Source organism: Pezoporus occidentalis, unplaced genomic scaffold (assembly GCF_034315485.1).
Source record: "Pezoporus occidentalis ecotype Australia unplaced genomic scaffold, CSIRO_AGI_Poc_V1 ctg653, whole genome shotgun sequence".
Classification (NCBI taxonomy): Eukaryota; Metazoa; Chordata; class Aves; order Psittaciformes; family Psittacidae; genus Pezoporus; species Pezoporus occidentalis.
In genome coordinates, this window is record NW_026916002.1 from 17949 (window position 1) to 34489 (window position 16541).

General features: G+C 52.7%; 1 protein-coding gene across 1 annotated transcript; it reads right to left on the reverse strand.

The window, feature by feature from the left end:
- Positions 1-1597: 1597 nt before the first annotated feature.
- CUNH17orf49 (chromosome unknown C17orf49 homolog) lies at positions 1598-15537 on the reverse strand. The gene is made up of 6 exons (XM_062640548.1): positions 15455-15537; positions 12642-12733; positions 7127-7228; positions 3437-3615; positions 1804-1890; positions 1598-1670 (listed from the first exon to the last, which is right to left on the reverse strand). Exons 1-6 carry the CDS (start codon positions 15473-15475, stop codon positions 1666-1668), a joined length of 486 nt encoding a protein of 161 aa, XP_062496532.1. The 5' UTR covers positions 15476-15537; the 3' UTR covers positions 1598-1665.
- Between the last annotated feature and the right edge of the window lie 1004 nt (positions 15538-16541).

Consider the following 16541-nt stretch of genomic DNA (forward strand, 5'->3'; position numbering starts at 1 on the left):
ACACCCCCCCCATAGGGACCCCCAACTCCCCATAGGGACCCCCAGACCTGCTCCCCCTATAGCGACCCCAATACAGCACCCCACTAACAGCACCCCATAGAGACCCCAATATTGGCCTTAATGAAAGCACCCCAATGATGACCCCAATGACAGCACCCCAATAGAGACCCCAATAACAGCACCCCCATAGAGAGCCCAATGACAGCCCCCCAATGGTGACACCCCCCCCACCCCACATTTGGGGTCCCTTTGTGTCCCCCCCCCCTTTTGTCCCCCAAATAAAGGTTCAAAACCAGCGCCAGCTCTTGGGGTACCCCCCCCCCAATATCCCATGGGATAAAGGGGGGTTGTTGGGGGGGGGGCACCCCCAAAATCCATGGGCAGGACACAGAGACATGGGGGGGACCCCAAAACCTTTATTGGGGGGGCACATGAAGGGGGGGACCCCAAAATGGGGGGGGGTGTCCGTAGAAGGGCATTTGGGGGACCCCAAATGGAATGGGGGGGGGCATAGGGGGTAATGTGGGGGGGCCCCCAATAGGGCTGGGGGGGGGTCTGTGGTACCCATGTCCATTGGGGTCTATTGGGATCCATGGGGATCCACTGGGGTCTATGGGGTCTATGGGAATCCATTGGGGTCCATTGGGGTCTATGGGGTCCATTGGGGTCTATGGGGTCCATGGGGATCCATTGGGGTCCATTGGGATCCATTGGGGTCTATGGGGTCCATTGGGTTCTATTGGGGTTTATTGGGGCCCATGGGGATCCATTGGGGTTTATTGGGATCCATTGGGGTTTATTGGGATCCATTGGGGTCCATTGGGTTCCATTGGGGTTTATTGGGGTCCATGGGGATCCATTGGGGTTTATTGGGATCCATTGGGGTCTATTGGGATCCATTGGGGTCCATTGGGTTCTATTGGGGTCCATTGGGGTCCATGGGGATCCATTGGGGTCTATTGGGGTCTATGGGGTCCATTGGGATCCGTTGGGGTCCATGGGGATCCATTGGGGTCCATTGGGTTCTAATGGGGTCTATGGGGTCCATTGGGGTCCACTGGGCTCTATTGGGGTTTACTGGGGATCCATTGGGGTCCATTGGGCTCTATTGGGGTCCATGGGGATCCACTGGGGTCCATTGGGATCCATTGGGGTCTACGGGGATCCATTGGGGTCTATGGGGTCCATTGGGTTCTATTGGGGTTTATTGGGGCCCATAGGGATCCATTGGGGTCCATTGGGTTCTATTGGGGTTTATTGGGGTCTGTGGGGTCCATTGGGGTTCATGGGGATCCATTGGGGTCCATAGGGATCCATTGGGGTCCATTGGGGTCTATGGGGTCCATTGGGGTTCATTGGGTTCTCTTGGGGCTTATTGGGGTCCATTGGGGTCCATTGGGGTTTATTGGGGTCCATGGGGATCCATTGGGGTCCATGGGGATCCATTGGGGTCTATGGGGCTCCATTGGGGTCCATGGGGCTCCATTGGGGTCTATGGGGTCCATGGGGCTCCATTGGGGTCCATTGGGGTGTATGGGGTCCATTGGGGTTTATTGGGGTCCATGGGGGTCCATTGGGGTCCATTTGGGTCTATGGGATCCATTGGGGTCTATGGGGTCCATTGTGGTCTATGGGGGGGCGGTCGCTGTCCATGGTCCTGACGGCTCAGGCTGCAGGAAGAGAGCAAGAAGTGACAAAGGGGTCCCCCCCATCCCCCCCCAAACCCCATTTTGGGGGGGTCCCAAATATTGGGGACCCCCCCCATTCTTGGGGACCCCCCCCACATTTTGGGGACCCCCAAACCTTGGTCCAGGTGGAGCTTCTTGCTTTGGGGGGGCTCCGGGAGCCCCTCAATGTCCACGATGTCCCCAGAGGCCTCGGGGTCGATGTCTGGGGGGGGGACCCCAAAAGTGAGGGGGGACCCCAAAATCAATGGGGGGGGAAAAGGGACCCAATGGGGATGGGGGGACCCCAAAATCAATGGGGGGGGGAAAAGGACCCAATGGGGATGGGGGGACCCCAAAATCAATGGGGGGGGTAAAAGGATTCAATGGGGATGGGGGGGACCCCAAAATCAATGGGGGGGTAAAGGGACCCAATGGGGATGGGGGGACCCCAAAATCAATGGGGGGGGTGAAGGGACCCAATGGGGATGGGGGGACCCCAAAATCAATGGGGGGGGGGGGGAAAGGGACCCAATGGGGATGGGGGGACCCCAAAATCAATGGGGGGGTAAAGGGATTCAATGGGGATGGGGGGGACCCCAAAATCAATGGGGGGGGGGGAAAGGGATCCAATGGGGATGGGGGGACCCCAAAATCAATGGGGGGGTAAAGGGACCCAATGGGGATGGGGGGACCCCAAAATCAATGGGGGGGGGATAAAGGGACCCAATGGGGATGGGGGGGACCCCAAAATCAATGGGGGGGATAAAGGGACCCAATGGGGATGGGGGGGACCCCAAAATCAATGGGGGGGGTAAAGGGACCCAATGGGGATGGGGGGGACCCCAAAATAAATGGGGGGGTGAAGGGACCCAATGGGGATGGGGGGGACCCCAAAATCAATGGGGGGGAGAAATGGACCCAATGGGGATGGGGGGGACCCCAAAATCAATGGGGGGGATAAAGGGACCCAATGGGGATGGGGGGGACCCCAAAATCAATGGGGGGGGGATAAAGGGACCCAATGGGGATGGGGGGGACCCCAAAATCAATGGGGGGGGAAAGGGACCCAATGGGGATGGGGGGACCCCAAAATCAATGGGGGGGGAAATGGACCCAATGGGGATGGGGGGGACCCCAAAATCAATGGGGGGAAAAGGGCCCAATGGGGATGGGGGGGACCCCAAAATCAATGGGGGGGATAAAGGGACCCAATGGGGATGGGGGGGACCCCAAAATCAATGGGGGGGAATAAAGGGATCCAATGGGGATGGGGGGACCCCAAAATCAATGGGGTGGGGAAAGGGACCCAGTGGGGATGGGGGAACCCCAAAATCAATGGGGGGGGTAAAAGGATTCAATGGGGATGGGGGGGACCCCAAAATCAATGGGGGGGGTAAAGGGACCCAATGGGGATGGGGGGGACCCCAAAATCAATGGGGGGGGATAAAGGGACCCAATGGGGATGGGGGGGACCCCAAAATCAATGGGGGGGGATAAAGGGACCCAATGGGGATGGGGGGGACCCCAAAATCAATGGGGGGGGGAAAGGGACCCAATGGGGATGGGGGGACCCCAAAATCAATGGGGGGGGTAAAGGGACCCAATGGGGATGGGGGGGACCCCAAAATCAATGGGGGGGGTAAAGGGATTCAATGGGGATGGGGGGGACCCCAAAACAATGGGGGGGACCCCAAAATCAATGGGGGGGGATAAAGGGACCCAATGGGGATGGGGGGGTCCCCAATGCTTCCCCCCCCCCCCCCCTTTACCTCCTCCTTTGTGCCTCTTCATGGGGGTCTCTTGGGGGGTGCCCCCGCTATGGGGGGGTCCCCCCAAAGCCGCCCCCCCACCCCCAGCTCGCCGGGGCCCCTTTTTGGGGGACTCGGGCCCCATGGGGACCCCGCTGTCCTCGTAGGCCTTGCGCTTGGCCGTGGCCTTGAGCTGCGCCCTGATGGGGGGAAAATGGGGGAAAAAAGGGTGATTTTGGGGTATTTTGGGGACATTTTGGGGTTTATGGGGTGGTTTGGGGCTTTGGGGGGGATTTGGGGGCTTTTTGGGGTGATTTGGGGGTTATTTTGGGGGGAGAAACCCTGAAAAGTGACCTCCCAAAAATGGGTGGGAAAAGAGGAATTTTGGGTCATTTTGGGTGATTTTGGGGTATTTAGGGCGATTTTGGGGCATTTGGGGGCGATTTTGGGGTCATTTGGGGTTTTCGGGGTGGTTTGGGGCTTTGGGGGTGATTTGGGGTCATTTTGGGGTGATTTGGGGGTTATTTTGGGGGGAGAAACCCCGAAAAGTGACCTCCCAAAACAGGGGAAAAAGAGCAATTTTGGGGTGATTTTGGGGCATTTGGGGGGGAGAAACCCCGAAAAGTGACCTCCCAAAAATGGGGGGGAAAAGGGCGATTTTGGGGCATTTTGGGGACATTTTGGGGTTTATGGGGTGGTTTGGGGCTTTGGGGGTGATTTTGGGTCATTTGGGGGCGATTTTGGGGGGAGAAACCCTGAAAAGTGACCTCCTAAAACAGGGGGAAAAGAGCAATTTTGGGTCATTTTGGGTGATTTGGGGGCATTTTGGGGTGATTTGGGGTCAGTTTGGGGCTTTGGGGGTGATTTTGGGTCGTTTTGGGGTGATTTGGGGGTGTTTAGGGCGATTTTGGGGCATTTCGGGGTGATTTTGGGGTGATTTTGGGGGGAGAAACCACGAAAACTGACCCCCCAAAATGGGGGAAAAAGGGCGATTTTGGGGCATTTTGGGGTCGCTTTGGGGTTTATGGGGTGGTTTGGGGCTTTGGGGGGGATTTGGGGGCTTTTTGGGGTGATTTGGGGGTTGTTTTGAGGAAGAAACCCTCAAAACCAGCCCCATAAAATGGGGGGGGGAAAGAGCAATTTTGGGTCATTTTGGGGTGATTTGGGGGTTATTTTGGGGGGAGAAACCCCCAAAACTGACCGCCCAAAATGGGAGGAAAAGAGCAATTTTGGGTATTTAGGGAGATTTTGGGGTCATTAAGGGGCGATTTTGGGGTTATTTTGGGGTGATTCTGGGGTGATTTTGGGGGGAGAAACCCCAAAAACCAGCCCCACAAAATGGGTGGGAAAAGAGAAATTTTGGGTCATTTTGGGTGATTTTGAGTTATTTAGGGCGATTTAGGGGCATTTCAGGGCGATTTTGGGGTTATTTTGGGGCGATTTGGGGGTTATTTTGTGGGGAGAAACCCTGAAAAGTGACCTCCTAAAACAGGGGGAAAAGAGCAATTTTGGGTCATTTTGGGTGATTTGGGGTCATTATGGGCGATTTTGGGGCATTTCGGGGCGATTTTGGAGTTATTTTGGGGTGATTTGGGGGTTATTTTGGGGGGAGAAACCCCAAAAACCAGCCCCACAAAATGGGTGGGAAAAGAGCAATTTTGGGTCATTTTGGGTGATTTTGGGGGCATTTGGGGAGATTTGGGGGTCATTTGGGGGGGAGAAACCCTGAAAAGTAACCTCCAAAAAATGGGTGGGAAAAGAGGAATTTTGGGTCATTTTGGGTGATTTGGGGTCATTTTGGGCAATTTTGGGTCATTTGAAGTGATTTTGGGGTCATTTTTGGGGTTACCATAATTCCCCAAAATGGGGTGAAAAAAGGGCGATTTTGGGGCATTTTGGGGACACTTTGGGGCTTATGGGGTGGTTTGGGGCTTTGGGGGTGATTTGGGGGCTTTTTGGGGTGATTTGGGGGTTATTTTGGGGGGAGAAACCCCGAAAACTGACCGCCCAAAACAGGGGGAAAAGAGCAATTTTGGGTCATTTTGGGTGATTTTGGGGTATTTAGGGCAATTTTGGGGCCATTTGGGGCGATTTTGGGGCATTTTGGGGTGATTTGGGGGCACTTTGGGGCTTTGGGGGTGATTTCAGGGGGAGAAACTCCAAAAAACAGCCCCACAAAAAGGGGTGAAAAAGGGCGATTTTGGGGCATTTGAGGCGATTTTGGGTCATTTGGAGCGATTTTGGGGTCATTTTGGGGGGAGAAACCCCAAAAACTGACCCCCAAAAATGGGGTGAAAAAAGGCGATTTTGGGTCATTTTTGATGGGGGACCCCAAAACCCAACCACCGCCCCCTAAAATGAGGTGAAAAAAGGCGATTTTGGAACTTTTTTGAGGGTACCCCAAAAACCACCACCACACCCCAAATCGGGTGAAAAATGACGATTTTGGGTCATTTTGGGGCTTTTTGGGTGATTTTGGGGCCATTAAGGGGCGGTTTTGGGGTCATTTTAGGGGGGAAACCCCCAAAACCAGCCCCCCAAAATGGGGTGAAAAACGGCGATTTTGGGGCTTATTTGGGGGAAAACCTACTCCCCCTCTAGAATGGGGAGAAATAAGGCGATTTTGGTGCGTTTTGGGCGATTTTGGTGCTTTTCGGTCGATTCTGGTGCTTTTTTCGGGGTGCCCCCCATACCCCACCCCCGCCCCCCCCAAAAATGGGGTGAAAAAGGGCGATTTTGGGGCTTTTATTGGGGGGACACAGAAAAAAAATAACACCCCCCTCCAAAATGGGGTGAAAAAAGGCGATTTTGGGTCATTTTTGATGGGGGACCCCAAAACCCAACCACCACCCCCTAAAATGAGGTGAAAAAGGGCGACTTTGGGTCATTTTTGATGGGGGACCCCAAAACCCAACCAGCGCCCCCTAAAATGGGGTGAAAAAAGGCGATTTTGGAGCTTTTGGGGGCTTATTTGGGGGGGGAACCTACTCCCCCTCTAGAATGGGGAGAAATAAGGCGATTTTGGTGCTTTTTGGGCGATTTTGGTGCTTTTCGGTCGATTCTGGTGCTTTTTTCGGGGTGCCCCCCAAACACCCCCCCTCCCCCCCCCTAAAATGGGGTGAAAAAGGGCGACTTTGGGGCTTTTATTGGGGGGACACAGAAAAAAATCACACCACCCCTCCAAAATGGGGTGAAAAAGAGCGATTTTGGGTCATTTTTGATGGGGGACCCCAAAACCCAACCAGCGCCCAATAAAATGGGGTGAAAAAAGGTGATTTTGGAACTTTTTTGAGGGTACCCCAAAAACAAGCACCACACCCAAAATGGGGTGAAAAACGACGATTTTGGGTCATTTTGGGGCTTTTTGGGTGATTTTGGGGCGGTTTTGGGGTCATTTTGGGGGGGAAACCCCCAAAACCAGCCCCCCAAAATGGGGTGAAAAAGGGCAATTTTGGGGCTTTTTGAAGGTTTTTTGGAGGGGGGTGACCCCAAAAACTGACCCCCCAAAATGGGGTGAAAAAGGGCGATTTGGGGGGAAACCTTCTCCCCCTCTAGAATGGGGAGAAATAAGGCGATTTTGGTGCTTTTTGGGCGATTTTGGTGCTTTTCGGTCGATTCTGGTGCTTTTTTCGGGGTGCCCCCCATACCCCACCCCCGCCCCCCCCAAAAATGGGTTGAAAAAGGCGGATTTTGGGGCTGCCCGTCCCTTACACGGTGCGCTCCTTGATGAGGGCGCTGAGGTGGTTCAGGTCCTCGCCAAAGCGCTTGACGGCCCCGCGGAGCAGCTCCAGCTCAGGCTCCGTCCATTTGGCTCTTTTTTGGGGTGAATTTAGGGGATTTTGGGTGTTTTGGGGGGGTTAAAGGGTGGGGGAGGGGTGGGGGGAGGGGGGAGGGGAGGGGAAAAATCCGGGGGGGAAAGGGGGGAGGGGGAGGGAAAGGGGAGGAAGGGAGGGGGAAAGGGTTATGGTTATGGTTATGGTTATGGTTAGCGTTAGAGGCAAATCAAGGCCAAAATGGGGTGAATTGAGGCCAAAATGGGGTGAAATCAGGCAAAATGGGGAAAATTGAGGCCCAAAATGGGGTGAATTCACTGAAAATGGGGAAAATTCAACGGAAAATGGGGAAAATTGAGCCGAAAATGGGGTGAATTGTGGTCAAAATGGGGAAAATTCAACGGAAAATGGGGAAAATTGAGGCGAAAATGGGGTGAATTCACCGAAAATGGGGAAAATTGAGCCCAAAAGGGGACGAATTACGGCCAAAATGGGGAAAATTCAACGGAAAATGGGGAAAATTGAGGCCAAAATGGGGTGAATTCACTGAAAATGGGGAAAATTGAGGCGAAAATGGGGTAAATTGAGCCGAAAATGGGGTAAATTGAGCCCCAAATGGGGCGAATTGTGGTCAAAATAGGGAAAATTCAACGGAAAATGGGGAAAATTGAGGCCAAAATGGGGGAAATTGAGCCCAAAATGGGGAAATTCAACTGAATATGGAGAGAATTAAGCCCAAAATGGGGTGAATTGAGGCCAAATGGGGTGAATTCTGGCCAAAATGGGGAAAATTGAGGCCAAAATGGGGTGAATTCACTGAAAATGGGGAAAATTGAGCCGAAAATGGGGTAAATTGAGCCCCAAATGGGGCGAATTGTGGCCAAAATGGGGAAAATTCAACGGAAAATGGGGAAAATTGAGCCCAAAATGGGGTGAATTCACTGAAAATGGGGAAAATTGAGGCGAAAATGGGGTAAATTGAGCCGAAAATGGGGCGAATTGTGGCCAAAATGGGGAAAATTCAACGGAAAATGGGGAAAATTGAGGCGAAAATGGGGTGAATTCACTGAAAATGGGGAAAATTGAGCCGAAAATGGGGTAAATTGAGCCGAAAATGGGGCGAATTGTGGTCAAAATGGGGAAAATTCAACGGAAAATGGGGAAAATTGAGGCGAAAATGGGGTAAATTGAGCACAAAATGGGGCGAATTGTGGCCAAAATGGGGAAAATTCAAAGGAAAATGGGGAAAATTGAGGCCAAAATGGGGTGAATTCACTGAAAATGGGGAAAATTGAGCCGAAAATGGGGTAAATTGAGCCCCAAATGGGGCGAATTGTGGCCAAAATGGGGAAAATTCAACGGAAAATGGGGAAAATTGAGGCCAAAATGGGGGAAATTGAGCCCAAAATGGGGAAATTCAACTGAATATGGAGAGAATTAAGCCCAAAATGGGGTGAATTGAGGCCAAATGGGGTGAATTCTGGCCAAAATGGGGAAAATTGTGGTCAAAATGGGGAAAATTCAAGGGAAAATGGGGAAAATTGAGCCGAAAATGGGGTAAATTGAGCCCCAAATGGGGCGAATTGTGGTCAAAATGGGGAAAATTCAACGGAAAATGGGGAAAATTGAGCCCAAAATGGGGGAAATTGAGCCCAAAATGGGGCGAATTGTGGTCAAAATGGGGAAAATTCAACGGAAAATGGGGAAAATTGAGGCCAAAATGGGGTGAATTCACTGAAAATGGGGAAAATTGAGCCGAAAATGGGGTAAATTGAGCCCCAAATGGGGCGAATTGTGGCCAAAATGGGGAAAATTCAGGCAAAATGGGGAAAATTGAGGCCCAAATGGGGTGAATTCACTGAAAATGGGGAAAATTCAACGGAAAATGGGGTAAATTGAGCCCCAAATGGGGCGAATTGTGGCCAAAATGGGGAAAATTCAACGGAAAATGGGGAAAATTGAGGCGAAAATGGGGTGAATTCACCGAAAATAGGGAAAATTGAGCCGAAAATGGGGTAAATTGAGGCCAAAATGGGGCGAATTGTGGTCAAAATAGGGAAAATTCAACGGAAAATGGGGAAAATTGAGGCCAAAATGGGGGAAAATTGAGCCCCAAATGGGGCGAATTGTGGTCAAAATGGGGAAAATTCAACGGAAAATGGGGAAAATTGTGGCCAAAATGGGGTGAATTCACTGAAAATGGGGAAAATTGAGGCGAAAATGGGGTAAATTGAGCCCCAAATGGGGCGAATTGTGATCAAAATGGGGAAAATTCAATGGAAAATGGGGAAAATTGAGCCCAAAATGGGGTGAATTCACTGAAAATGGGGAAAATTGAGCCGAAAATGGGGTAAATTGAGCCCCAAATGGGGTGAATTGTGGCCAAAATGGGGAAAATTCAACGGAAAATGGGGAAAATTGAGCCGAAAATGGGGTAAATTGAGCCCCAAATGGGGCGAATTGTGGCCAAAATGGGGAAAATTCAACGGAAAATGGGGAAAATTGAGGCCAAAATGGGGTGAATTCACTGAAAATGGGGAAAATTGAGCCGAAAATGGGGTAAATTGAGCCGAAAATGGGGCGAATTGTGGTCAAAATGGGGAAAATTCAACGGAAAATGGGGAAAATTGAGGCGAAAATGGGGTGAATTCACTGAAAATGGGGAAAATTGAGCCGAAAATGGGGTAAATTGAGCCCCAAATGGGGCGAATTGTGGTCAAAATGGGGAAAATTCAACGGAAAATGGGGAAAATTGAGGCCAAAATGGGGTGAATTCACTGAAAATGGGGAAAATTGAGCCGAAAATGGGGTAAATTGAGCCCCAAATGGGGCGAATTGTGGGCAAAATGGGGAAAATTCAATGGAAAATGGGGAAAATTGAGGCCAAAATGGGGAAATTCAACAGAATATGGGGAGAATCAAGCCCAAAATGGGGTGAATTGAGGCCAAATGGGGTGAATTCTGGCCAAAATGGGGAAAATTGAGGCCAAAATGGGGTGAATTCACTGAAAATGGGGAAAATTGAGGGGAAAATGGGGTAAATTGAGCTGAAAATGGGGCGAATTGTGGTCAAAATGGGGAAAATTCAACAGAAAATGGGGAAAATTGAGCCGAAAATGGGGTAAATTGAGCCCCAAATGGGGCGAATTGTGGTCAAAATGGGGAAAATTTAACGGAAAATGGGGAAAATTGAGGCCAAAATGGGGAAATTCAACTGAATATGGGGAGAATCAAGCCCAAAATGGGGTGAATTGAGGCCAAATGGGGTGAATTCTGGCCCAAATGGGGAAAATTGAGGCCAAAATGGGGCAAATTTACTGAAAATAGGGAAAATTGAGCCGAAAATGGGGTGATTTCACCGAAAATAGGGAAAATTGATCCAAAAATGGGGTAAACTGAGCGCCAAATGGGGCAAATTGAGGCCAAAATGGGGTGAATTGAGGCCAAAATGGGGGAAATTGAGGCCAAAATGGGGTGAATTCACCAAAAATAGGGAAAACTGAGCCAAAAATGGGGTGAATTGAACCCAAAATGGGGTGAATTGAACCAAAAGAGGTAAATTGAGCTCAAAATGGGGTGAAATGACGCAAAATAGGGAAAATTGAGGCCAAAATGAGGAAAACTGAGCCGAAAATGGGGTGAATTCACCCAAAATAGGGACAATTGAGCCGAAAATGGGGTGAATTCACCCAAAATAGGGACAATTGAGCCCAAAATGGGGCGAATTCACCCAAAATAGGGACAATTGAGCCCAAAATGGGGCGAATTCACCCAAAATAGGGACAATTGAGCCCAAAATGGGGTGAATTGAGGTCAAAAGGGGCCAAGTTGAGACCAAACACCCCATAGGGAGCCCAAACCACCCCATAGGAGCCCATAGCCCCACATAGACACGCCACGAACCCCCACAGACACCCGTACACCCCCATAGACCCCCATAGGCCCCATAGACACCCCATAGACCCCATAGCCCCATATCCCCCATAGCCCCCATAGACACCCATAGCCCCATACCCCCCATAGACTCCCATAGCCCCCCATAGCCTCATAGCCCCATAGCCCCCATAGACCCCCATAGCCCCCCAGATCCCCCCATAGCCCCATAGACCCCCATAGCCCTCATAGCCCCGCATAGCCCCATAGACCCCCATAGACATCCATAGCCCCCCCAAAGCCCCATAGCCCCCCATAGCCCCATAGCCCCCATAGCCCCCACAGCTCCCATAGCCCCCCAGATCCCCCCCATAGCCCCATAGCCCCCCATAGCCCCCATAGTCCCCCACAGACCCATAGTCCCCCATAGCCCCCCTAGACCCCCATAGCCCCCACAGCCCTATAGCCCCCATAGACACCCAGAGTGCCCCACATCTCCCCATAGCCCCCCAAAGCCCCATAGCTCCCTGTAGCCTCATAGACCCCATAGCCCCCATAGACCCCACAGCCCCCCATAGCCTCATAGTGCCCCACAGCTCCCCATAGCCCCATATCCCCCATAGCCCCCCAGATCCCCCCATAGCCCCATAGCCCCCCATAGCCCCCATAGTCCCCCACAGCCCCATAGACCCCCATAGCCCCATACCCCCCTATACCCCCATAGCCCCATAGCGCCCCATAGCCCCATACCCCCCATAGCCCCATAGCCCCATACCCCCCCATAGCCCCATAGCCCGCACAGCCCCATAGCGCCCCATAGCCCCCACAGCCCCATAGCGCCCCACAGCCCCATATCCCCCATAGCCCCCCAGATCCCCCCATAGCCCCATAGCCCCCCATAGCCCCATATTCCCCCACAGCCCCATAGATCCCCATAGCCCCCCTAGACCCCCATAGCCCCCACAGCCCTATAGCCCCCATAGACACCCAGAGTGCCCCACATCTCCCCATAGCCCCCCAAAGCCCCATAGCTCCCCGTAGCCTCATAGACCCCATAGCCCCCATAGACCCCATAGCCTCATAGTGCCCCATAGCGCCCCACCCCCATAGCCCCATAGCACCCCCATAGCGCCCCATCCCCCCATAGCCCCACAGGCCCCCATAGCCCCCATAGTCCCCCACAGCCCGATAGCCCCCATAGCCCCATACCCCCAGATGCCCCACATAGCGCCCCATAGCCCACCAAGCCCCACAGCCCCATAGCCCACCATAGCCCCATAGCGCCCCATAGCCCCCATAGCCCCATAGTGCCCCATAGCCCCCACAGCCCCATAGCGCCCCACAGCCCCATAGTGCCCCATAGCCCCATAGCCCCATAGCCCCATAGCCCCCCATAGCACCCCATAGCGCCCCATAGCCCCATAGCGCCCCATAGCGCCCCATAGCCCGCATAGCCCCATAGCGCCCCATAGCCCACCATAGCCCCATAGCGCCCCATAGCCCCATAGCCCCATAGCGCCCCATAGCCCCATAGCGCCCCATAGCGCCCCATAGCGCCCCATAGCCCCCCCTGCTCTCACCCCTCCCGTGTCTCTGCCCGCGGCTGCAGGGTCATCGTCAGCTCCCCCAGGCGGGAGAAGGCGGCGCCGGCGGCCGAGAAGATCTCCCCGACCTGGACCAGTATAAACCAGTACAGACCAGTATGGACCAGTATGGAGCAGTATAGACCAGTATAGACCAGTATGGACCAGTATAGACCAGTATGGACCAGTATAGACCAGTATGGACCAGTATGGACCAGTATAAACCAGTATGGACCAGTATGGACCAGTATAAACCAGTATGGACCAGTATGGACCAGTATAAACCAGTATGGACCAGTATAAACCAGTATAGACCAGTATGGACCAGTATGGAGCAGTATGGACCAGTATAGACCAGTATAGACCAGTATGGACCAGTATGGACCAGTATGGACCAGTATAGACCAGTATGGACCAGTATAGACCAGTATGGACCAGTATGGACCGGTATGGAGCAGTATAAACCAGTATGGACCAGTATAGACCAGTATGGACCAGTATGGACCGGTATGGACCAGTATAGACCAGTATGGACCAGTATGGACCAGTATGGAGCAGTATAAACCAGTATGGACCAGTATAGACCAGTATGGACCAGTATGGACCAGTATGGACCAGTATGGACCAGTATAGACCAGTATGGACCAGTATAGACCAGTATGGACCAGTATAAACCAGTATAAACCAGTATGGACCAGTATGGACCAGTATAGACCAGTATGGACCAGTATAGACCAGTATGGACCGGTATGGACCGGTATAAACCAGTATAGATCAGTATGGACCGGTATAAACCAGTATAAACCAGTATAGACCAGTATGGACCAGTATGGACCGGTATAAACCAGTATAAACCAGTATAAACCAGTATAGATCAGTATGGACCGGTATAAACCAGTATAAACCAGTACGGACCAGTATAAACCAGTATGGAGCGGTATAAACCGGTACAGACCGGTATAAACCAGTACGGACCAGTATAAACCAGTATGGACCAGTATAAACCAGTATAAACCAGTATGGACCAGTATAAACCAGTATAGACCAGTATGGACCAGTATGGACCGGTATAAACCAGTATAAACCAGTATAGACCAGTATAGAGCGGTACAGACCAGTATGGACCAGTACAGACGGGTATGGAGCAGTATGGAGCGGTAACATCCCAGTACAGACCAGTATGGACCAATAGCATCCCAGTATGGACCCCAATGGACCAATAGCATCCCAGTATGGACCAATAGCATCCCAGTATGGACCCCAACGGACCAATAGCATCCCAGTATGGACCCCAATGGACCAATAACATCCCAGTATGGACCAATAGCATCCCAGTATGCACCCCAATGGACCAATAGCATCCCAGTATGCACCCCAATGGACCAATAGCATCCCAGTATGGACCCCAATGGACCAATAGCATCCCAGTATGGACCCCAATGGACCAATAGCATCCCAGTATGGACCAATAGCATCCCAGTATGGACCCCAATGGACCAATAGCATCCCAGTATGGACCCCAATGGACCAATAGCATCCCAGTATGGACTCGAACGGACCAATAGCATCCCAGTACGCACCCCAATGGACCAATAGCATCCCAGTATGGACCCGAACGGACCAATAACATCCCAGTATGGACCCCAACGGACCAATAGCATCCCAGTACGCACCCCAACGGACCAATAGCATCCCAGTATGGACCCCAACGGACCAATAGCATCCCAGTATGGACCCCAACGGACCAATAGCATCCCAGTATGGACCCCAATGGACCAATAGCATCCCAGTATGGACCCCAATGGACCAATAGCATCCCAGTACGGACCAATAGCATCCCAGTACGGACCCCAATGGACCAATAGCATCCCAGTATGGACCCCAATGGACCAATAGCATCCCAGTATGGACCCCAATGGACCAATAGCATCCCAGTATGGACCCCAACGGACCAATAGCATCCCAGTACGGACCCCAACAGACCAATAGCATCCCAGTATGGACCCCAATGGACCAATAGCATCCCAGTATGGACCCGAACGGACCAATAGCATCCCAGTACGCACCCCAACGGACCAATAGCATCCCAGTACGGACCCCAACGGACCAATAGCATCCCAGTATGGACCCCAATGGACCAATAGCATCCCAGTATGGACCCCAATGGACCAATAGCATCCCAGTATGGACCCCAATGGACCAATAACATCCCAGTATGGACACCAATGGACCAATAGCATCCCAGTATGGACCAATAGCATCCCAGTACGGACCCCAATGGACCAATAGCATCCCAGTATGGACCCCAATGAACCAATAGCATCCCAGTATGAACCCCAACGGACCAATAGCATCTCAGTACGCACCCGAACGGACCAATAGCATCCCAGCATGGACCCCAACAGACCAATAGCATCCCAGTACGCACCCCAACGGACCGATAGCATCCCAGTATGGACCCGAACGGACCAATAGCATCCCAGTATGCACCCCAATGGACCAATAGCATCCCAGGACGGACCCCAACGGACCAATAGCATCCCAGTACGCACCCCAATGGACCAATAGCATCCCAGTATGGACCCCAACGGACCAATAGCATCCCAGTACGGACCCCAATGGACCAATAGCATCCCAGGACGGACACCAATGGACCAATAGCATCCCAGTATGGACTCGAACGGACCAATAGCATCCCAGTTCGCACCCGCAACCCCATTACACCCCCCCCAACCCCTCCCCCACCGGAAGTTCCCCCCCCTCCACCCCCAAAACCTCCCGAATTCCCCCCAAAACCAAGGCGCCCTCACCTTGGTGGACGCTGACGTCATCACGGCGCGCCCGGGCCCTTCCGGCGCCCGCCGCCGCTTCCTCTCGGCCTCCTCGATGGCGCCGCTCTGGCCCCCTCGGCGCGTCTCTATGGTTCCCTCCCCGTTCACCTCAATGGCGGCCTAAGCCCCGCCTCCCACCGCTCACTTCCGGCGCGGCGGCGGCGGCGCCGCTCCGCCCCTTCGTCTCGTTGCTCCCCCCCCCCCCTTCAGTCCTCCAAGCGCCCCCAAAACCCCCCGATTTCACCCCAAAACCCCATCACCAACCGCAAAGTTCCATAGAGAAAAACACGCTTTATTACACCCCACCGGTCCCAAAGCGATACGAGGCTCCACGGCGGAGAAAAACGGTCCTCCGAGGTTTTTGGGGTGAAAAACAAAGGTTTTGGGACCGCCACCAAAGCGGTTTTGGGGTGAAAAAGGACGGTTTTGGGGGTGGGGTTAACGGACCATGTATTCCTTGCGCTTATGGAGGCGGTTCTGGAGGAGGGAGAAGGCCCCGAGCAGGGCGTAGAGCCCCGCGGCCAGGAAGCAGTTGTAGCTGACCTGCTCGTACAGGCGGTAGATGGCCTCCGGGCCGCTAGGGGGCAGTGAGAGAAAGAGGTTTTGGGGGGAGAAATGGGGGTTTTGGGGAAAAATAAGGGGGGATTTGGGGAAAAATAAGGGGGGATTTGGGGAAAATTGAGGGGAAGGGGGGAAATGGGGGGGAGGGGGAAAATAAGGAGTTTTGGGTGAAAAATAAGGAGTTTTGGGTGAAAAATAAGGGGTTTTGGGTAAAAAATAAGGAGTTTTGGGTGAAAATAAAGAGTTTTGGGTAAAAATAAGGGGGGATTTGGGGAAAAAATTGGGGGGAGGGGGAGAAAAGGGGGATTTGGGGGAAAATAAGGAGTTTTGGGTGAAAATAAGGGGTTTTGGGTGAAAAATAAGGAATTTTGGGTGAAAATAAGGGGTTTTGGGTAAAAAATAAGGAGTTTTGGGTGAAAATAAAGAGTTTTGGGTAAAAATAAGGGGGGATTTGGGGAAAAAATTGGGGGGGAGGGGGAAAATGGGGGGGAAGGGGGGAATTGGG